Here is a 24,106-nt window from a genome sequence, read left to right on the forward strand (position 1 = left end):
TCAAAACTGACTACACCCACACAAGCCAGCATCATGCTACATTAGTGCTGTTCTCTAATATAGCTTTACGTTATCTTTTAGCACTACTAGCATGAAGAACAAATATAGACACAAAATGCATGTAGATTTAGGATTAAAACTCTCTTCGATACAAAAAAATACCCTTCTGCGAGTTACTGTTTTTAATGTTGATCATATTACACCAGCAAGAATATTGCCAGAATATAATATCCTGAATATTTATTTTATACAACAGTTCAACTAACAAAAGGGTAATATTAAGTGATTTTATACAGTATTGTCAGTATTTTTGCTTTATTTTGCAACGAAAGCCACAGCAGAACTGCAACACACAAGCCGTTTCATTAACGAATCTGCGGCTTTGAACAAATCGCCAATGATTCAATGATCCATTCATAAATACAGCCGCTTGCTTTGATATTGCTTTATCCTAGCAAACATAGTCGGTTATGTCTTAAGTGAACGTATATTAGTCGAGAAAGACAGCGCATGTGTAACAGTATATGTACTGGATCGTGCATGTCTTAAAGGGGAAAAAAACTATTCCTGCTGCCTGTTTTTAATGTTAAATCAAACAACAAATAACAAAGAAATCACTCACTGCTCTTGACTGAAGATTTGTCATGGTGGAATATGGGACGAGTGGGCAATATGACCATGATATGAGAAATTTTATTTCACAATAATATAATATATATATATATATATATATATATATATATATATATAATATATAGTGTGAACATTTGACAAATTTTAGCTACAGCTTCAGTGTCTATCTATAGGGGGTGGGACACCTCAGATTCTAGAGAGCATTTTATTGGACAGAAAATCTTATGAGAAGCTGAAGTGCAGAATGACGTCATCAAAATTGTTGATCCATATTGGTAGAAGTGAGAGACTGTAAGAATGCTTTTATCTTCTAAATGTGAATTTTGTCATTGTTTTGGAGCACACTAGCTTGTAGATAACCTTAAGGCTAACATATTCATATTCTCTCTGTCTCTCTCATTCGGCTTGCTCCCTTTCTTGCCAGGGGATGCCACAGCGGAGTGAACCACACAGCCGATTTGGCACATAACATTTTTTGACATTTATTCAACAGTGCTTTGATCTGCCTGCATTGACACTATTCTTTTAGAGCAGCTGTGCAGCCAAAATTATGTACCAGTTATCAATGTAAAGCTGCTTTGACACAATCTGCATAGTAAAAAGCACTATATAAATAAAGGTGACTTGACATAACATATTGTTAAAAACCTCACAGTTTGTCTAGGGGTAGGAGGATGTAACAATTTAAAAAAAGAAAAAAAGAATTAAAATTAAAATGACTGATGGTCACTTCAATCCCCTGATCCAGAAAAGCAACAAACACCAAATTAAGCAAATAACTGTTAATTTATTTGATAACAATTTAAAGAAAGAAAAAAAGAAAATCATCAGGAGATGGCCAGGCCAACATAACAAACAAAACCTTCTAACTCACAAGGGTAGCATTAAATAAGCTATACAAAAGAAAACAAATAAACAACAAAGTCTTACCTTGCCTCCTGTCTAACAGGAACAAAAGCAAAATTCATGTTCAAAGAAAATGGCACCCTCTCCCTATGGCTTCCGAATTCAAAACAAAATATTTACACAATAATAATATCATGAGTAAAGTACAGGATCAACATTCGCACGCTCTCTCACAGCTAGGCAGTTACACAACTCATTCACAAAGTTGAGAGAATAGAGATTGCTTACGATTGTATACATAGACTCACACAAGAGAAAATTCATTAGGATAACATTTCTGGTCAGGGAAAAGAGTGAATCACGATCTGTCAGCACATCAACATTCACTGAAATTTTTTTTTTTACATTGTCGTTGGATCAACTTGTGACAACTAATTGATTTACTTTTTCTCAACTGAAAAAAATTGAGTTTGAACAAATCAAATTTCTATGGTCAGTTGAAACTAAGGCGAGTTCGCTGGCCAATTAAGAACAGGGATACCATGGTCCAGGCACTGGTAGCTTTGGCACTGTGTGCAGGTGCCAAGTCCTGTTGGAAAATGAAATCTGCATCTCCATAAAGTTGGTCAGCAGCAGGAAGCATGAAGTGCTCTAAAACTTCCTGGTATACGGCTGCGTTGACCTTGGACCTCAGAAAACACAGTGGACCAACACCAGGAGATGACATGGCACCCCAAACCACCACTGACTGTGGAAACTTTACACTGGACCTCAAGCAATGTGGATTGTGTGCCTTTCCTCTCTTCTTCCAGACTCTGGGACCCTGATTTGCAAAATTTACTTTCATCAGAGAACATAACTTTGGACCAGCAGCAGTCCAGTCCTTTTTGTCTTTAGCCCAGGCGAGCCGCTTCTGACGCTGTCTGTTGTTCAAGAGTGGCTTGACACAAGGAATGCAACAGCTGAAACCCATGTCTTGCATACGTCTGTGCGTAGTGGTTCTTGAAGCACTGACTCCAGCTGCAGTCCACTCTTTGTAAATCTTCCACACATTTTTGAATGGGTTTTGTTTCACAATCCTCTCCAGGGTGCGGTTATCCCTATTGCTTGTACACTTTTTTCTACCACATCTTTTCCTTCCCTTCGCCTCTCTATTAATGTGCTTGGACACAGAGCTCTGTGAACAGCCAGTCTCTTTTGCAATGACCTTTTGTGTCTTGCCCTCCTTGTGCAAGGTGTCAATGGTCGTCTTTTGGACAACTGTCAAGTCAGCAGTCTTCCCCATGATTGTGTAGCCTACAGAACTAGACTAAGAGACCATTTAAAGGCCTTTGCAGGTGTTTTGAGTTAATTAGCTGATTAGAGTGTGGCACCAGGTGTCTTCAATATTGAACCTTTTCGCAATTATTCAAATTTTCTGAGATACTGAATTTGGGATTTTCCTTAGTTGTCAGTTATAATCATCAAAATTAAAAGAAATAAACATTTGAAATGTATCAGTCTGTGTGAAATGAATGAATATAATATACAAGTTTCACTTTTTGAATGGAATTACTGAAATAAACTTTTTTAAACAGCCCAGTATGTACATTAACGACGATTTGAGAGAAATATAATATACATATAATATACATTTAATATTAATACATAAACAATGTACATGGCGCTCTGTGGCGCGGCAGGATTTTAAACAACTTCCTGAGTCGTTGCTGGGCGCCACGGACAGGCGCCGAATGTCGCCGCCGGTGTGCTTACTCTCATAGAAAATGATGCGTTCGAATTTTAAAGACGTGGCGCGGCGCCGAGCTACGCATCCGGTGTGCGACCCCCTTAAGTTGCTGTGTGAACGAGACATTTCGTGACCTGTTAAGTAAATGCAGTTATCAATCCCAAAAAATGACTGTGTGAACGTGGCCCTTGTTCTCCTCATTTGAAAGTTGTTTTGGATAAAATGTCTACTAAATGATTAAATATAAATGTATTGAATACTGCAATTGCTCAAATACAATCATAATGCATAATGTGACATCCGAATGGATTAAAATTTCATTCGGATTGTGAGGGCTGGTTTCTAATCTCATCAAGAGGACAAGTAAACAGTTGATCGGATTTAAAATTAAAGTACTGTGCACATGCACTGACGAAGAAATGGTGTAATGACGTATGACACATGGAACAAGCTGTTGTTGTTGAATTAAGTATCATAAATGACTGTATCTATTTAAATAAGCGTTCTATGATCAATTTTAAATGATCTAATGTTAAACAGCTGCTGTTTTGTTTTGTTGCTGTCTTGATTTGTTTTTATGACTATCACTCAACTGTATGGTGTCCTTGAGTGCTCTGAAAGGCTTCTTTAAATCAAATGTATTATTTTATTATTTATACAGTAGGAAGTTTGCGATTTCAGATACAGTCACAGTGTTGTTTTAACCACTGCATGCTCAGAACTTCTCTGTGTGCAGAACATCATGTCAAACTCTCCCCCAGGATGGGACAATATTGTTGATATCAATATACTTAGATGGTGTGAACACATCTGAAAAATAAGGAAGGACATAGAGTGAGCTGCTTCCTGATAAGTGCTCAATCCAAGTTGTCTAAAACATGAGACATGCTTTATATTAAGCACTTCAAACTAAATCATAAACCTACATGACTTGACCTACTCTCAAATGCATGTTGTTTGATGCATTTGAGATGCACAACTTACACCTAACTGTTGTTTTTCCATTTATCATAAAGGATTATCCTGACAGAGAGTGAGTCTACAACTTAACAGACACCAATGAACGAGTGCCAGTGCATACAAACACATCAAATAGAGTGGGTTAGAATAGGAGCGCAATAATTCTGACCTTATTCTAAAATATTTTGCTAACATATTTTACATGCAAAAGTATAAACACTTCAAATCTCTTCCCCCAATTACAACAGCTCCATAAATTGCAGTGTGTGTTGCTGCAGGTTGCAGCAGTATTGACAGACATTGTTCAGTAAACCACAGTTTAAAAAATTGTTTTTTTCCCCCTTGTTGTATTGAAAACATACATAACTGTGACTTTAAAACTAAGATATGTATGGAACTGTGATTTTTGTGTACCGTTACTCCCCTAATGTTCTTATTTTAAGTTTTGAGGTTGTCTTGTTTTGTCTGTTCACGTTTCCCTTCCCTTTGTATTCTAATATTACTTCTGTTGTCATAGTTTGAGGTTAATTCCTCTAATGACATTTTTTTACAGTGTATAAATACTAACCCTAACTTTAGCAACTTCAGTAAACTGCATTATGCCTCATGAGCTCCATTTTACAAAGATACTTTTTATTCAACCTTCTATAAAACATTTGGTTTGGCCAAGTTAGGTAGCATAGCTTGTATTCTTCATGGAGAAGTCAATCCAAGTAAGTCCAAACTGGGTGAAACAAGAAAGTTTTGGATTATAAATATAATTTATTTGATACTGAAGTTACTAAGTAACTTACTAAAGTACAGATTTAAACATAATTTAATACTGTTATTAATGATATGTTTTAGCAAAAATCTCAGCTAATGGATGACTATAAAAATTAATTTATAACTACACTATATTATTTTGGATTTGTTATTTTTTATCTCCTATAGATGATAATGCAAATGATTTATGAGTCAATCCCGCAGAGATGAAACTGTCCTTTACTAGCTGTATGTCTTTAAAAAAATGCATGTAAGGGACAAAGTCAAAATTTGCCATTTTAATGGACACAAAAAAACACCACAAGTCAGTCATATCATATGCTTGCTTTTAGGTGTGGTTTCTTGTCTTCATTCTTCATCTTTACTCTTGAAAATGCAAAATAATATAGTTAAATTCTGTGGAAAGTGTTTCAGAAATATATATAAAAAGTAACCTTTCAGAGTTCTAGATGATCATCAGTTGTTACCTTCCCGACCTCACGGCTCTTGGCCCTCAGCTTGTTGACCTGGGACTCAGCGATGTCAGCGCGCTCCTGAGCCTCTTCCAGCTCATGCTGCACCTTCCTGTACCTGGACAGGTGAGTGTTGGCCTGCTCCTCCTGTTACGATTACACAAGATATCCAACCCTTTTCATGGCAGTGCATTCATGGTACTGGACACTTTTGTCAATACTAAAACTTCACGCTCCAGACATTTGATATTAGACTTACAGCTTCTTCAGCCTGGCGCTTGTAGGCCTTCACTTTCAGCTGCAGCTTGTCTACCAGATCCTGCAGTCGGATCACGTTCTTCTTGTCTTCCTCAGTCTTTGGGAGGAAATATGGTTCATGGTCTTAGTTAAAGTATGTATATTATTATAAAAGGTGGTCAATTTCTAATTCCTGGGTAGTTTTACCTGGTAGGTGAGTTCCTTCACCCTCCTCTCATACTTGCGCACTCCTTTCACAGCATCTGCACCACGTCTCTGCTCAGCTTCAACTTCAGACTCTAACTCACGCACCTTCAGTAGAGAGTTATTGTTTCACCTGTCAAATCTCTGGCATGACCAGTACATCTAAAAACTTGTTTTGTTCCTAAACACTCAAATTTACCCTGGACTCCAGTTTCTGGAGCTGTTTCTTTCCACCCTTCATGGCCAGACTTTCAGCCTCATCCAGACGGTGCTGCAGGTCTTTGACGGTCACCTCCAGGTTCTTCTTCATCCTCTCCAGGTGAGCACTGGTGTCCTGCTCCTTCTTCAGCTCCTCAGCCATCATGGCAGCCTGAAATATAAGCCAGTTAAAATGAACTAACTAATATAGATAGAATTACCTTTCATAACCTTCCATCTGTTACCACATGCACCTAAAAACAATACAAATTACTGTTTAAACTGGAATAGAGAAGCAGAATGTAAACACTCACATCAGTGATGGCCTTCTTGGCCTTCTCCTCTGCATTTCTGGCCTCCTGGACTGAATCATCCACCTCACCTTGAACCTGGACCAGATCAGCCTCAAGCTTCTTCTTGGTGTTAATAAGACTTGTATTCTGTGGGATGTAAGCAGTTAGTCTACAGTGTCTACAGTTCATCATGTATCCTGAATTTGTTCCTGGTATTTAGTAATTGTTTGTACTTGTGAGTGCAGCAGTCCCACACGCTCGCTGGCATCAACCAGCTCCTGCTCCGCCACTTTGCGGCCTCTCTCTGTTTGCTCCAGTGCAGCTCTCAGCTCCTCAATCTCTGCTTGCATCAGGTTATTCCTGCGCTCCACCATGGCCACCTGCTCCTTCATGTCCTCCTGTCCTCTGAGAGCGTCATCAAGGTGCAGCTGGGCATCCTGTGGCAACATTCTTTCTTTGTTAGTTGTCTTGTTTTGGGTAATTCATGTATGATATTCATATAGTCAAACATTTAATATTTATTGAAATTCCACATTCTACAGAAAGAAACCTTGAGTTGGCCTTGGACGTTCCTGAGCTGTTTCTGGGCCTCAGCAGCCTGGCGGTTGGCATGACTCAGCTGGATCTCCATCTCATTCAGATCTCCCTCCATCTTCTTTTTGACTCTCAGAGCATCATTTCTGCTTCTGATCTCAGAGTCCAGAGTGCTCTGCATGGAATCGATCACTCTTTGGCTGTTCCTCTTGATCTGTTCCATCTCCTCATCCTTCTCAGCAAGCTTCCTGTCAATCTCACTCTTCACCTGGTTCAGCTCCAGCTGCACACGAAGAATCTTGGATTCTTCATGCTCCAGGGTGCCCTATAAGAACAAAAGGAAACAATTGACTTTATTTTTAAATTTGTCACATTATACTGTAGCCTCCAGAGCAGGGTTGTCCAACCCCGCTCCTGGAGAGCTACCATCCTGTAGACTTCAGTTCCAACCCTGCTCCAACACACCTGTCTGTAATTATCTTATTACTTGATTAGCTGGTTCAGGTGTGTTTGATTGAGGTTAGAGCTGAAATCTGCACGATGGTCGCTCTCCAGGAGTAGGGTTGGACACCCCTGCTCTAGAGTGATGTTAGTACATTTATGAATTTTTAAGAAGGAAATAATTTGCATAAATTAAGATTTTAATTTAAGGTTTAGAACATGTTCAATGTTTCAATATTATTCAAAGCTATGGTATCATAATGTTTGTATTATAGCAAAGGAATGGCACCTCAGCTTCTTCAAGTGCAGTCTGGATCTCTGCTTTCTCAGACTCCACTGTCTTCTTGGCTTTCTCTAACTCATGAATGCTCTTTCCAGTCTCTCCAAGCTGCTCAGTGAGGTCAGAAATCTCCTCTAAAAGGGTTTAAAAATCATAAGTGTAAGATTTTCTGTTATAATACATCTCTTTTTTTTAGTCCTTGTTGTACAAATAAAAGTTGCGTTACGTTGCAGATTCTTGTTCTCCCTCTTCAGGGTCTCCAGGTTGTCAAGAGCTTCCTCATAGGAGTTCTTCATTTTGAAAAGCTCAGTGCTGAGAGAACGAGCTTCTTTCTGAGCACCTTCTAGTTCAGCCTGACTTTCCTCATACTTCTGTTTCCAATCTGCTAGCACCTGATAATGAAAGAAATGTAGTCATTGGTAAGTCCTCGTTTCAACGTTTAGGTTTATAGGTTGTCCATGTCTTTCTTACCTTGTCAAAGTTTCTCTGCTTCTTGTCAAGGTTGGCTGCCAATGCATTTGCCCTCTCCACATCAATCATGAGATCCTCTACTTCACCCTGCAGTCTCTGTTTGGTCTTTTCCAGAGAGGCACACTTGGAGTTCACTGCCTCAATGGATTCTTCAGCATCCTGCAGACGCTGGGCCAGCTTTTTCCTGAAAAAAAATTATTTAAAATTATGAAATCTTTTTAGTATTTGTCATATTAAATGTAGGATCATGAAGACTTTTTCCAATGATGTATTTACTTGGATTCCTCAAGCTCCTCAGTGCGTTGGATGGCATCAGTCTCATATTTTGTTCTCCACTGAGCCACCTCACTGTTGGCCTTAGACATTCCACGCTGGAGTTCAGCTTTGGCCTCCTGCTCTTCCTCATACTGTTCTCTGAGCAAATCACAGTCATGGCGGGCAGACTGAACCGCATGGGCCAGAGCGTTCTTGGCCTATCAGGCAGAACTTTTTGAGTTTACCAGTCACACAATGGTTTAGATGATCAAATTATGTATAATTTTACCTTGACTTCTTCCTCAATATGTCTTTTGAGTTCCTCAATTTGTTGTGTGTAAGCCTGTTTTCCTCTAGTTAATTGTGAAACAAGTGCTTCTTTCTCTTCTAATTGGCGACTAAATTCACCTTGGAGACAGGTTACAGATATTACCAAATATGAAATATAATAACATACAAACTTTTTACGGTTTAAGGTTTTTACATCTGTAGCTTACTCTGTCTTACCATTTTCAGTCTGAAGTCTTGCACGTTGTGCATTCATGTCATTCAACTGACGAATATTTTCATCACTCTTGGCCTTGATTTCACTCAGCTGGTCTTCCAGGGTACGGCACATCTTCTCTAAATTAGCCTAAAGAGATTTTATAGGTTATATGAAGGTTATATGCAGATGTTTGTAATGATGCTTTATATTTAATGAACCTCTAGTGACATTACCTTTGATTTAGCCACAGCCTCCATGTTGCTTGTCAAGTCATCAATCTCCATCTTGTATTCACTCTTCTCCTTCTCTAGCTTCTGCTTGACCCGCTGGAGGTTGTCGATCTGTTCTCCAAGCTCAGCCACACTGTCTGCCTGCTTCTTTCGGAGAGCTGCGGCTGTAGCTTCATGCTGCAAGGTGGACTCTTCCAGATCACGACGCAACTTCTGGAATTCGGCTTCACGCTTCTTGTTCATCTCAATCTGGGCAGCAGTGGCACCACCAGCTTCCTCAAGCCTCTCGCTGATCTCTTCAAGTTCCCTGGAGAGATCAGCTCTCTGCTTCTCCACTTTAGCACGAGCAGCTCGCTCTGCCTCAATTTCCTCTTCTAGCTCCTCGATACGGGCCTAAATAATGAAAAAATAACTACCCAGTGATATATGGTTTTCCAGATATACATCTACTTATAAAAACGATTATGATTAGTGTTACCTGAAGTTCTTTGATCTTCTTCTGAAGCTGTGCTCCTAAAGATTGTTCGTCCTCAATCTTGCTGAGAAACTGACTAATCTCAAAGTCTTTCCTGTATTTAAAGTATGTTTTTGTAAAATGTGTAAAATACTAATTTTGTGTAATTGTGTGAATAATAACATCCACTCACTTTTTGATCTTCTCTTCTGATTGCTGTTTGTCATTCTCCAGGTCCATTATGGACTCCTGGGCCAGTTTCAGATCACCCTCAAGCTTCCTCTTGGCTCTCTCAAGGTCCATACGGAGCTTCTTCTCTTGCTCAAGTGAACCTTCAAGCTATTGTTACAGAAACCAGAGCATTTAATTCTGGTATAGAGGCAAAAAATAATTTCTCATTGATTCAAGCTCTTATTCTTTGTTTGCATGTGATAGTAAGATGCGTTTTGATCAATCAGATCGCAAGTAGATGAGGGAGACACACACCTATTTTATACCTGGTGTCTCTCTTATCTACTTTCAACCACTTCTGTCCAGATTTCTTTGAGAGGAGGGTTTATGGGTGGGTAAATGTATGGGTTTCCTTCAGGGGCCGTATTCACAAAACATCTCAAGGCTAAAAGTAGCTCCTAACTTGCCAATTTAGGAGAAACTCTTAAAAATAATGGGCGTGTCAGTCCTAACTGTAGGAGTCCTAAATTTTTGCTCTAAGAGTATTTCATAAAGCATTTTAGTGCTAAAAGTAGCTCCTAAATCTGTGAAACGTTAGTAGTCAAGAGGACTCCTAAGTTACTAAGACCAAATCACAAACAGTCCTAATCCACCCAAAGATACTGTACACCATTGAGGCAATAGAGATAGAGCCTTAGCTGCTGAACTTTACAATACATTTTTATTTATAGATTTGAATCTATAAAGAGATGCAAAAAGATTTTTTTTTTTAACATATAAATATTGTCTGATTACCTGTGGCAATGGTTTTCATGAGTTCACACTTACAAATGATTGAATAGAGTAAAAAAAAAAAAATGACTATAGGGTATTGAGGGCTCAGAGCTTGGAATTTAGCCCAAACCCAAAGTTATCTCCGTATCCCCAGCTGAGAGTGAAGAGTGGGGTGTCGGAGGGATGCAGAAAACTGTCGAAGTAACTAGGCGAGTCGGCTTTCGTCTGTGTATATATTCCTCCTCTTGAGCCGATTAGAAAAACTGAAGTAGAAGTGTTTCTTCCAAACTTTGTTTATAAAACATAATTTGTCGCTTGAATTCTGCATTCTCTTGAGATGCAGACATCCAAGAGGTGGACAATTAACTGTATATACTAGTTTAATTAGTGACACTTAGCCTTGTATTCACAAAACATTTTATCTTACCATTAAGAGTTCTCCTAAATAGCAGTAAAGGTTCTTAGCTAAGTTTTCTCTTAAAACCTATTCACAAAGCTGCTGAGACAAATTTTTACTAAGGAATAGACTGAAGTCTTAAGCTAAGAGTAAGGGTGGGGTTGACCTCGTTGCTATGGAGTGTATATACACAGTGATTGGCTGATGGGGAGGAGTCAGCGATTTAATCATAGAAATATTGTAGAATGAGGTGTCATGTTTCCATATTAAAATAAAGGTTTTAAAATACAAATGTTACCCTATTCAAATAAATATTTGTAATAAAAATGTTGCCATAGTCAAAATAAAATGTTACCATATTCAAATAAAGGTTTTAAAATGTAGGCTAAGTGTCACTAATTAAACTAATATATAAAGTTAATTGTGGACCGCCTCTTGGATGTCTGCATCTCGGAGCCCTCAATACCCTTGGACAGCACACCAAATACTTTTTTTTTTACTCTATTCAATCATTTGCAAGTGTGAACTCATGAAAACCATTGCCACAGGTAATCAGACTATATTAATTTATTTGTTAAAGATTTATTTTTGGCGTCTCATCATAGATTCAAATCTATAAATAAAAATGTATTGCATTTATGAAGAAAAGGTTCAGCAGCTAAGGCTCTATCGCTATTGTCTCAGTGGTGTTCAGTGTCTTTAGGTGGATTGGGACTGTTTGTGATTTGGTCTTAGTGATTTAGGAGTCTTCTTGACTATGTTTCACAGACTTAGGAGCTACTTTTAGTGCTAAAATGCTTTGTGAAATACTCTTAGAGCAAAAATTTAAGACTCTTAAAATTAGGACTGACACGCCCATTATTTTTAAGAGTTTCTCCTAAATCGGCAAGTTAGGAGCTACTTTTAGCCTTAGATGCTTTGTGAATACGGCCCCAGGAATGGTGAGAAAACATTGTGTTTGGTATGTTTTTCTTCTTCAACCCAAACTTTGCTCTTTAGCAAACAAAGTTAAAATCCTGTCTGGCCAGCGCGCTTCCCCTAATTTTTACGCATTAGGTCTTGTGGCTGTTCGAACACATTCGACCACATGAGCGTCTACACTACCTCTAGAAGTGGTTGAAAGTGGACAAGCTCAAAATGCTTTAGACCCCATTTACACCTGATTCTGATCGACCAAAACACATCTTAATACCAGGTGTAAACAGGGCCTTATTCTCATGCCAATCATCTTACATCATCCACTTGCTGCTCAAGCTTTGTCTTAGATTTAGTCAGAGTGTTGACTTTGTCTTCCTCTGCCTGAAGGTCATCAAGAGTCTGCTGGTGTGCCTCTTGGAGAGCTTTCTTCTCTTTGGTCAGCTTGGCAATGATCTCATCCTGAGAGGCCATCTCCTCCGTCAGGTTTTTAACCTAAATAGAAACATTGTTCATTGTTTTCATTCTCAAGATCCAGAACAATCAGCAGTGTGAAGAACATGTGAAAAGATTATTGACCTTATTTTCTGTTGCATGTTTCTCCTTCTCCACTTTGGCCAAGGTGAGTTCCAGGTCATCGATGTCTTTCTTCAGTTCAGAGCATTCGTCCTCCAGTTTCCTCTTCTTGGCAGTGAGTTCAGCATTGATTTCCTCCTCATCCTCCAGTCTCTCGGTTGTCTCTTTGAGTTTTGCCTCGAGCTGGATCTTGCTTTTGATGAGACCTTCACATCTCTCCTCAGCATCAGAGAGGTTTTCAGTTTCCTGTTTATTAAGATGGATATAGTTTAATGGCTTACGTTCATAACTGTAGCATCCATGTTAGGATCATGTGAAATACTCACAGCTGCTACTTGCAGTTGAAGGTCATTTTTCTCCTGAAGAAGTGACACCATTTTCTCCTCAAGCTCTTTCTTTTTAGCTAATGCCTTTGATAGATCCTCCTTCATTTTCTCATAGTTCTCCTTCATTGCTGCCATTTCTTTCTCAGTCTCTGCACTCTTCAGAAGAGGCTTGATCTTGAAGTAGAGCTTCATCCATGGCCAATGTTTCACATTCATGAATGAGCGGATGTTGTATTGGATGGAATAAATGGATTCTCTGTGTAAATTGCAGTCAGTAAATTAGTCATTATCAATCATTTGTAGCAAACAGTTGTTCCAAACAGTTATGTAAGTTCATTGTACCTCCTTTCCATCATTTTGACAAACTCCTTCCTCATGACATATCCACGGCACAAAGCCTGAGTCATGGTAACCAGTGTTGCTAGTTTCTCATCTCTCATCTCCTCAAGAGTACCCAACAGACCAGCTTTGAAGAACACCTACAAGAACATTTGGAATATAGTAGTTTTAAACAAGCAAAGTAGATGTTAGAGTAGATGTGAAAGTAAATCATATATTCTATACTATACAATGACATTTTAGATTCTGTGTTTTCAACTTTGACTTAACTGTCTGAGAAGGCATAACACTGTCTCTTTGCACAAAGTGGGGTCCATTAAGAAATACTTTACTAAGTCTGGTGTGGAAGAACTTGACTTGTACAAAGCCTCAACCTGAACACAAATTGAACATTTGAGATGAGTTGCAATGCCCTAACCCTAACCAGATGCCATCAACACGTCACCTTATTGATGCTCTATTGGTTGAATGGCAGGAAATCCATGCATTCATCTTCACTATCTGGTGCAAGAACTTCCCTCCTCAAACTGTTGCATCAAAGGTGCAAGTACAGAAATATTTACAATGGCATAGTGTAATTTAGCCTTTTGTTTTCCATGGAATTTACAGGAATGATTGAACTTCTTAAAGAGAGGCTTTACCCAAAAATGCATGTAAAAGTATACTCGGGCTGTTCAATTTGGTCCATGTTAACTTTCAAAGTATGGAGGAAAAACAGCTTAAACATTCTTCAAATATCTTCTCTTGTGTTCCACAGAAGAAAGTAAATAATACAAGACACAACATGAAAGTCAGTAAATTACGACAGAATTTACATTTTTGGGTGTCCATATACTTTTGGTTTAGGGTTAGTAGGGTTTGATCACCTTGGTATGTCCAAACTTGTATTGGGTGTGGTCAACATCAATAGAGCCCAAGAGTTTCTCTGAAGCCTTTTTGTTGTCAATGAACTGTCCCTCAGGGATGACGCTAGCATTTAATACTTTGTATCTAGAGGACATTCAGGGGAGAGTCATGTTCTCTTGAAGCCAAAAATATAGTCATTAAATGATGAAGATTAGGTTGTGCATCTTGTCTAATTTGGAGGTTGCAAAAAGGTGTCTTTACCTCTGCTTGAAGTCACCATAGAGGATTCTGCTGGGGAAACCCTTCCTGCAGATTCTGATACCTTCCAGCACACCATTACACCTGAGCTGGTGGATAACCAGGAAGTTCTCCATCAGACCTGCAATAAAGATGTTCTTTTGATTCCAGATGTATTTTAACTGTTAAAATACATCTGGAATCGAACCTGAAGACTCAAGTGAATTACAATTAAGTTTACCTGGAGTCTTGGACTCATTAGGAATCAAGCAGCGCACAAAGTGAGGGTGAGTGCTCCTCAGGTTAGTCATCAGCTTACCCAAGTTCTCCTGTGGAAATGTTTGTCATTTGTCTAACCTTTAATGGTATAAAAGTTCATATTCTTCATTAAAAGAGAATCTGATTTACCCTAAAAAGTGCAGAGACAGTCTGGAAGGAACCACCCTTCTTCTTGCCTCCCTTCTTTCCTCCGCCTCCCTCAGCTGTTATGTCAACGAAAAAAACATTTTTTTTATTGTCCTTGTGTTGCTTTCCATTAACCCTTTCAATAAATCCCTATTAGATCATGTATATAATTACATCATGACACAAAGGAATTGAGGAATTGCAAATAAAAGTCTTACCTTCAGAACCTGCATGAGCAGCATACAGGAAGGCCAGCACTTTGAGTGATGACTTTTGGTAGAGTTGCACAACAGAGTCATTCAGTGGATCCTTGTTCTTGTCCAACCAGCCATTAATGTTGTAGTCCACAGTGCCGGCGTAGTGCACCAGAGAGAAGTGGGCCTCTGCCTTGCCTTTGGCAGGCTTGGGCTTCTGGAAAGCTGCACATTTGCCCAGATGCTGATCATGCAACTTGTTTTTGAAGCTTGTGTCTGTAGCTTTGGGGAACATGCACTCCTCTTCAAGGATGGAGAAGATGCCCATTGGCTGTTGAAGAAATATTCATGCTCAAGTTCAGTCACGATATGAATAGTCATTTTAATTTGCTGAATGTCCTCTTACCTTCTCAATGAGCTCAATGCAGGCAGCCAAGTCCATACCAAAGTCAATGAACTCCCATTCAATGCCTTCTTTCTTGTACTCCTCTTGCTCCAGAACAAACATGTGGTGGTTGAAGAACTGTTGCAGTTTCTCATTTGTGAAGTTGATGCAAAGCTGCTCCAAGCTGTTGAACTGTTAATTAAACAGAAGACAGTGTTTACTACTGTCTAAACTTATCTTTTATGTTTTGATTAATAACTGATGCTCACATCAAAGATCTCAAATCCAGCGATGTCCAGCACACCAATGAAGAACTGTCTAGGCTGCTTTGTGTCCAACATCTCATTGATACGGACAACCATCCACAAGAACATTTTCTCATAGACAGACTTGCAGAGTGCAGAGACTGCGTTGTTTACCTGAGAAAAGGTCATTGTGGATCATATCATTACACTTTTACTTGTCAATACAAATATGAATGTCCGAGACATTTCTAAATTTATTTGAGTAGATAAGTGATCACCTGTGGTACTGTCTGGCCTTTGGTCACCATCTCATTTCCGACCTTCACTCTGGGGTAACACAGAGCTTTCAGCATGTCAGCAGAGTTGAGGCCCATGAGGTAGGCGATTTTATCGGCCACTGAGGAAGAACCGTTTTTATGTAGTATTGTCGTGAATGAAGTGAATGTTTTATGTTAATGTGCTAATAGTACATCTTACCCTCAGTGCCGTCAGGTTCAGCCTGCTCCTCTCTCTGCTTCTGTTTAAACTTCATGTTCCCATGATGCATCACAGCACCTGTCAGCTTGTAGATGCTGATTTTCTCATCAGCACTGAAGCCCAGAATGTCAATGGCAGTCTGTTTTTACAATGAACAAGTGAATCACACATTTGAGTCAAAGAGAAGGGTATTTTATATTGTATGTCATTCAGTTTATGCTGGTGTTTTTCTGATGTTTATTTGCTCAGGTATATTTTATATAATCTGAAAATACTACTATGGAGTTCTTGCAGCTGTTGCCTCTGGCTTGCTTAGTAAGGGATAATTAATATTCAACAATATTACTGATCTGTGTTAGGGCTGGGCGATATATCGAATGCTTTTGTCACGGGCATTTCTTCAGTAAAGCCGGTTCCCTGATTGCTGCTAAATCGCCATCACCTGCTTTCAAATGAAGCGGCATTTGATAGACAGAGCCGTAGTTCACTGTTCGATATGAATCGCCGTCGATATTGAACGCGATATTGCGTGGCATATCAGTGAACTACGGCTCTTGTCTATTAAATGCCGCTTCATTTGAAAGCAGGTGATGGCGATTTAGCGGCAATCAGGGAACCGGCTTTACTGAAGAAATGCCCGTGACAAAAGCATTCGATAGGGCTGGGCGATATAAACTGTGTGCATTGACACTAGTGAATACGAACTGAACTGAGCTGAATGATGACATCACTGTTCTCTCCAGACCTGCTGTATAGATAAATGAACTAAATTAATCACTAATGATTTTTACAACGGAAATGAATCAACACTGAACTTACTTAAAGGTGCAAAAGAGGATCTTTTTTCGCCGACTGAGAAACCAAAGACTGTTACTGAGTTTTTGAAATGAGCGCATGCGCAAGAACAACCCCCCTCCTTCACAGCTCATTTCAAGGGAACGCCTCCCAAAACTCGTGCATGAGTATTGGAACACGAGTGTTTACCACCGGCATTCTCTGTATCGTGTTAGTGGATTCATTATGTCGGACTCACCGCAGGTAACTCATAATCTGCAGTTGATACTCCTGTCTCCTGACAAAAACATAGCATGCGGCGCCTGTGGAGTGTGGAAAGTTACTGGAGCGTGCAGCCGCGCTCGTCTCTCACAAGGAACGTCACGGCAATGATTGACAAGCCAGAGGGCCAGTCGCTTACGCGATGATCGTGTAAACGATTGGCTGATGTTTTTAAGTCCCGACCTCGTGCACAGATGATGTATATTAATATTATTCCTTTCAGTGAACCTAATAAATAGTCTTTTATCAGTTAGTAAAGACAGTTTCAAGTAATATTGCAAAAATGTATAAAACAAAACATCCTCTTTAGCACCTTTAAGCTGAACAATTACACCTTTTTCTTCTAGAGCTGCTGTACAGCCAAAACAAAACTATGTTGCATAATTTTCCTGTTATCTTCATTTTAAGAAGCGCTTTATAAATAAAGGTGACTTGACTTGATAACTACCACTACTACTAACAGTGTAGTTGTGCACATACATCTGTGGCAATGAACTCCTCCACATCATTGATACTCTTGACAGTGATTTCACCCTGGCTGATCATTGGATAGTCGTAAGGGTTGGTGGTGATGAGCAGGGCCTCTGTAAAGAATTGATGTGCAGTATGTTAACAGTGTTCTCAAACATGGAAATGAATGAAACACACAATACTGTAGATTCCTCACCGAGCAGCTCTGGCTTGTGTCCGGTCATGAGCTGGTAGAAGATGTGGTAGCTCCTCTCAGCAGACAGCTGGAATGTTACTCTTGACTTTTCCAGCAGATCTTCCAAAGACAATAAATAAATAAATAAAAATCCCCATTTTTGCCTCCATATTAAACATTTATATATTGGTTTAAAACAGTGTTGACTCACAAGTTTCAATATCAGCTGAGGCCAGTTTTCCAGTGGTCCCAAAGTGAATCCTGATGAATTTACCCTAAGCAGATTGAAATATTTAGAAAAGTTTAGAATATCCGAGCTTTGGAATGTTAATTGAATTTGAACAATTCATTTCATCTGGCTACAGTAACTTACAAAACGAGAGGAGTTGTCATTCCTCACAGTCTTGGCATTTCCATAAGCCTCCAGTAGAGGGTTGGCTGCAATGATTTGATCCTCTAGTGACCCCTGGTGAGTAGTTAAGTAATTTCAACATGCAGAATCATTTTTTCATTGTTCTTTGAATAGTATTTGTTGGTTTAGTCACCTGCATTTTGCCAGGGACAGGTTCTGCCTTCTTTGTGCCGCCAGCCACAGCGATTGTTGCAAAATACTGGATGACACGTTTGGTGTTGACAGTTTTTCCTGCACCAGATTCTCCACTGAGTGGACATGTTAAAGGATAAAGGAATATATTTCAGAATATTATAAATGATGGGATATGGTGGCCTTTATGTAAGTGCTTCTTTAAAATCCATAAATGTCTGACAGTACATTTACATGCACACCAGAAAACTGCTAAAGGCATGAAACCTGCATGTGCATGCATCATGCTGGCAGTGTGGTCTCAACCTCATATACATGCAGAACCTAGCAGTAAGCGGCTTTTAGTTACTTTAGTTATCCTGTCCTTCCTGGCACATGCCAATAAGAATGACCCTTATGCATTTACATGACCACGTTGTCCGTGTTCTCCATCAGAAAAGCCAAGTATTTTCCAACTATTTTCTCTCAATAGCTTAAACAGTGTTAGCATTTACATGATAATTCTTATACAACAACTTTAATTATCATAGCCTACTTACGTAATCAGGATAGACTGATTCTCCCTGTCTGAAACATATTTAGTGTTATTTTCAGTTTTTTTTGTGTATATCATGTATGTAACAAAAAAGTACACCACTACATAAATTACTCATGAGAGATCCATTATGTAAAAAGAGTCCATTAAATAATGAAATTGTAGGTGTATTAAGCAAAATATAGATTCACACAAGTGTATTGGATTGCAAAACGGATTGAAAATTTATATCCACACTTACCAGTGAGCATGAACTGGTAGGCATTGTCGGAGATGGAGAAGATGTGAGGCGGGGCTTCAACCCTCTTTTTGCCTCTGTATCCAGCCACAACGACTGCATCGTACACTGGGAGCCACTTGTAGGGATTGACAGTGACGCAGAACAAGCCAGAGTAGGTCTGAAACAGAGATATATAGTCCAGTTAAACAATGCTGTCACGACATCCCAGGAATAAGATATGATTTGCTTAGACTTACGTAGATCATCCATGCTGCGTAACGCTCTTTGAGGTTATACAGCACAGTAGGCTCATTGAGGTGGGTCATCATGGCCATGTCCTCAATTTTGTCAAACTTAGGAGGATTCATGGGGAAGATTTCATCTTCTTTTACCGTGATTGTCTATAAAGTTTTTAACATGGATGAGAGATTTATTACAAACAAAATATTTGTTTTACCTGGCAAGTAGTTGTACAGTCCCACAGCATCATGTAAAACTGTTTTACAGAAGATCAACACATTTTCTACTTCTACTTACTTTCCCACACAGTGTTTTGACAGTAGCTTTGCCGCCTTCTCTACTAACAAGAACACCTTTCAGGTACATCTCATCCGGCACTGTCACAAAGAATGCCGTTTTGGCATCAAAGGGGGTGTTCTGAGCCTCTATCCTCTCTCTTTCCGGCTTCCGGAGGAAAATGGCCGCTGGGCCGAAACACTCCATTTCACCATCTCCCATGATTGCGGTTTACTTTGAGAAGTGATGAGGAGAGAATGTGCAGAGGGATTTATACTTTAATTACTTCTAAATATTAAACAAATGCAAGTGGAGTAAAATATATGAATTCCTATGAATGTGAAGCGCAATAATGCTGCTCCATGTGAGCGTTTCTGAGCATCTGTGTTCTAAAGCAGTTTCAATTATCCTGAGTGACTCTCTTTACTCAAGTTCAACCATTTAAATCAATTTTAAACTCTGTTCAACAAACTGTTTGCTTCAGAACTGAGATGAGATCTTTTCTTTTCTTTGCTTCTAAAATGAAATCCAGTGATTGTAATATATGCATATATTTCGTTTATTAATCACAATCGTAATACCTGCTGTCCTGTCCGGAGAGAATGTGTCTGTGTCTGAGGTAGGAGATGCTAAGAGAAAGGCAAAAAACTTGAGTTTGAATATGTGCTAACTTGAACTTATTCAGTCAGGTTAGTGTCAAAAGAATGTTGAATGTACAGTGCATAGCCACACTCTAAACTCTTAAATGTCCTAACTGATTACCATGTATCAGGGTTAGACATTTAATCTCTAAACTGCAGAACACAAGTATGTGATATTAGGTTAATAGTAGAAGGAGAGCATGATGAACAACTCACCCACCTTTGAGTTCCAGTCAGTCCTTAAAGGAGCCTGAAGCAGCTTCTTATATAGACAGTATACTGTTCACTCAGCAAAACGAACTCACCGTATTTGGTCAAGTATTTTTAGCTCAGTTTCAAGAGGAATTTTTGTAAATGATTGTCATATTCATCAATATCATGACACCAGCCAAATGTATTATCACTTTGATGTAATTAACTGTCCAGTCATTAGTTTTAGTTTTGTTTAAAGGAAATATTGTGTTAGAAGAACAACTAATGGGTTCAGATAATGGCAGTGAACCCTTCGGTAAGATGAGGTGAATTGACACTAGATGAATTAAACAAATACTTGAAAATAAGACACCAATATTATGATTAAAAATTACACTTGATGTATTTATAGGTGTCACTTGTGATTAAGTGCCTTAACCTTGAGAAAGGGTTGTTATGTGAAGGGTATCAGTTACTGGAGTTCAGACATTGTTTAGGTCTTATGTAGAGCATAATCTCCTTCAAGTGCCTTGGCATTACAGTAGAGCCCATTTTAGCCATGGAGAAGCTCTTAAATGTCACTGGGATACTGTTCCAAGAAGCCTGGGAGGCTTTTCATGTGACAAAACAGCAAATTTGGGCACAACAGTTGTCATTCTGTGAACTTGCATATAGTGACACTTATTCTGAAGGGCGGACGAGATCTGGCAGAATAACACATGGTCAACCACAGCTCTTAATATTTTTTTTTTTTTAAAGTCAAATTGATTACACTTTATTTTGATGGTCCACTAACTATAAGTAACTTTTCAACTACATGTGAACTAACTCTCGTTAGAGCATTAGTAGATGGTTAGGATTAGGTTTTAGGGTTGTACTTGCAAAGTAATAGTTATAGTCAGTAGAATGTCTGTTGGGAGCATCAGAATAAAGTGTTAGCAGGTATTAAGCAGACAGTCTACTAATACTCTGACTAGTAGTTGACAGTAGTAGCAAAGTTACATATAATTAGTAGGATGTCTAGTGGCAGACCGAAATAAAACGTTACTGTCAAATTTATAATGCAGTCTCTTTTAGACATCCTAATCCATTGGATAATAGAAATAGCTTATATATAAGGTGGAAAGCAATTGTTGTGAATTAAATGCATTAAAGCATAATTTGGACTAAATGCCAGCTTTGTTTTGGCCATGCTTTTAGTTTGTACACTCTCATCTCTCTGCTCATTTTTCATCTTATTTCAGTTTTACATTCTACTAATGGCTGTGCTACTCTATTGGACTTCAGGTGTCTGTTAATTGATCGTTAATTGATTTGTATAGCTCTTTTCACACTACACATTATTTCAGATCAGCTCTACTGTTATATCTATAATGCCTTAGTACTGTACCATAGAGCAAATTTTAGAGCTGGGAGAACTGACGATATATATGACGATATACTGACCATATTTATGCCTAGATATATTGTATTTACCCCAGTTGTTGTGCCGCAGTGGCTTGGATATGTCTGAGTGTTAAAGGCAATTAAGAGATTTAAATATTGGTCAGTTTTCAGTTAATGGTAAATCCCATTTTGCAAAATTGAAGTAAATTGATGATGATTGGATGACTAAATCCATGATCAGCAAGTCTTGTGTGATGGTTCTGAGCTGTAACGAAGCACAAATGCATGAATACATCATGAAAGCGGCCCTGATTTCTACAGAGCTCTTCAGGATGGTGTGGCGTTGGGTGTGTCTGATCTTGGATTCTGCCCAGGTTCTTTTGCTTTGCCTTGCAAGGACAATGCAATGTGTCCAACATGCTTTCTTAGTTCGTTTGAAAAGATGGCAGGAGGCTGTGGAATAAATTCTAAGGCGTCGACACCTAATGAGAAGGGGACATGTGCTCAATAAAAAAGGCATCTTTCCCCAAGGGTGGTCATATTAGGACTTTACACAAATATAGCTGGTCGGTCAGCTATGCCATCAGGGCTTTGCCATTTGTCTCAAAGGCCACAAGTGTTATTGTGGTGTCAAGTTGAAAGGTTTGATATCAGATGGCCATTCGCTTTAATCAACTCCGTCCTGGACACTCTATACGAATATTGTAAGAAGCTATTGATTAATTTAATCTTTAATTATTGGTCATTCATTAGTTTAGTCAGTGTAATGGAAGACTTTACATTAGTATCTTTATTTATTTGGGTAATTTTATTCAGCAGCTTCATGTTCTTGCATTGATTCATTGTTTGGCTTTCCTGTTGTTGACATACAGTAGTGGGACACAGCTGAACTGGCCAGGTAACATGTCTTTAAAAAAAATATTATTTGCATTTGTAATCGATAATACAGACATTCTCTGTCATTTTGGATGCTTTCTTGCTCAAGTGCTTTCCTTAAGAATAATCACAAGCAAGAGTTAACTCTTTACACTGATAAGTAATGTGTTGAATCATGGAGATCTAGCCAAAATTGATTATACAGTTTGTTTACAGAGTTTACAATACATGTGATGAGACTTTATCTGTAGTATTTTGGGGATTTTTTGTCTTTGAGGACAGATGGGGTCTTTTGATTTGGGCATCTGTTAGTCATTCTGAATTTCTAAAAGTATTTAGTTTAAATGTGAGTTTTACACTTAGACTAGGAATTTATCATGTGATATTTTTGCAAACTGGAGCATTATAATACATTTGAGTGCTTTTGTCAGATTATGTATTTGGTAATAACATGTTTATTGTGAAATCATTATGTTCTTTCATTTGAATGGCAAATAAAATTTACATTTTTTGGGAAACCTTTTTTCAGTAACGTTCTTTTCAGATCGGCTAATAATACTGTTACAGCATGAATTAATCTTAATATTCATGAACACATTTTTCACATTATCTGTTAACATGAGTTAATGCACTGTGAACTAACATGAACACACAATCAACTATTCTGTGCATATTATAAGAATAATAAAGACTGTATAAATGTATATTTTTCTGATTGCTGATTAATGATAGCTAATGAAGCTAATTGATTATGGGACCTTAATGTAAAGTGTTTTCATTTTCTGATTTATTTTTCTTTGCTCATCCTGCTAACAGAACATGCTGATGTATGCTGTCCTTCCCTACAGCCATACTGTAAGTGTCTCCAATCTAACAGCTTCAGAATAATTATACATTTACACACATCTACACACTTTCTTGTGCGGTCAGTCATGTTGTTAAGCTGGCTAATACGTCAGTCATCTTGGACTTTACAGAAGAAAAAAAAAAGATATTTGCCATCAGCCATGATGATTAATTGTTCTGTGAGCAAAAGTGTCCAATAAAAATCCCATGTGTAAACTTAACTTAACTATGTATTTGACACTAAAACACTACTGGTGGGTAAAAACATTGTTTATTTGATGCATCACAATCTTGATATTTTAGTTTTTTGCTTTTTCAGTTGCAAGTTATTGTTAAACATGGTCAATTTACCAAATGCAGCCAGCTCTGTCAAAGTTAAATTTAAGTGAATAAGAATATTTTGGAGTAAATTTGCAATGCAGGTACATTTGTGACATGTTCCATCATTGAGTTGGGTGTTTTTGTATTTTAATAGGGCTACATTCACACTGTCAGTCCAAATCTGATTATTTTGTCTGGTTAGAATCTGATTTTTGACTCTTTATTGAATTATTATACTGAATTATTGACTATCACTGTCAGTGTATCGCAACTGTTCAGATCCAATTTAAATTAATTTAATCACTACACCACCAACAAAAACTCTACATACCTGAATGGAAAATGGAACGGAAACGGAAATGCCAGGGAGAGAGAGAGAGAAGCACCCCAAGTCAGAAAACATACCTACCTGTCAAAATAAGGGTCCTTAAATAGTGCAGCTATTATCACTCAATTGGTTTACCAATGACACTCCAACCAACCAATAAGATGACGTGACTCATCCTGCCACATTTTGCCCCATTTTTTTTTACATCGACGTCCCGACGTACCCATAAACTAATTCTGTCCT

At 38.5% G+C, this 24,106-nt stretch overlaps 1 protein-coding gene and 1 long non-coding RNA gene across 4 annotated transcripts in view; one reads left to right on the forward strand and one right to left on the reverse strand.

Annotated features, from left to right (window-relative positions):
• LOC137028448 (uncharacterized) overlaps positions 1-24,106 on the forward strand; it is a 77,487-nt gene that overhangs the window by 36,953 nt on the left and 16,428 nt on the right. For 2 of the 3 annotated variants that reach the window (XR_010896160.1, XR_010896158.1), the window contains exon 4: positions 23,185-23,223. This is a non-coding gene — a long non-coding RNA (uncharacterized lncRNA). Of the gene's footprint in view, positions 1-22,110; positions 22,197-22,364; positions 22,391-23,184; positions 23,224-24,106 lie in introns of those variants that run through there. The other variant, XR_010896159.1, reaches the window with a different exon arrangement.
• LOC137028445 (myosin heavy chain, fast skeletal muscle-like) lies at positions 5,287-19,495 on the reverse strand. The gene is made up of 38 exons (XM_067397233.1): positions 19,295-19,495; positions 19,015-19,158; positions 18,779-18,935; positions 18,542-18,569; positions 18,004-18,118; positions 17,832-17,924; positions 17,670-17,733; positions 17,480-17,578; positions 17,293-17,396; positions 15,757-15,895; positions 15,558-15,676; positions 15,304-15,453; positions 15,056-15,226; positions 14,674-14,980; positions 14,459-14,532; positions 14,292-14,379; positions 14,075-14,192; positions 13,834-13,957; positions 12,971-13,107; positions 12,629-12,884; positions 12,306-12,548; positions 12,045-12,221; positions 9,663-9,808; positions 9,494-9,584; positions 9,019-9,408; positions 8,806-8,932; positions 8,588-8,706; positions 8,320-8,516; positions 8,044-8,227; positions 7,799-7,964; positions 7,582-7,706; positions 6,868-7,176; positions 6,551-6,754; positions 6,339-6,464; positions 6,026-6,196; positions 5,830-5,934; positions 5,645-5,740; positions 5,287-5,532 (listed from the first exon to the last, which is right to left on the reverse strand). Exons 1-38 carry the CDS (start codon positions 19,493-19,495, stop codon positions 5,371-5,373), a joined length of 5,826 nt encoding a protein of 1,941 aa, XP_067253334.1. The 3' UTR covers positions 5,287-5,370.

The sequence above is a fragment of the Chanodichthys erythropterus genome, chromosome 10 (genome assembly GCF_024489055.1).
Source record: "Chanodichthys erythropterus isolate Z2021 chromosome 10, ASM2448905v1, whole genome shotgun sequence".
In the NCBI taxonomy this organism is placed as follows: Eukaryota; Metazoa; Chordata; class Actinopteri; order Cypriniformes; family Xenocyprididae; genus Chanodichthys; species Chanodichthys erythropterus.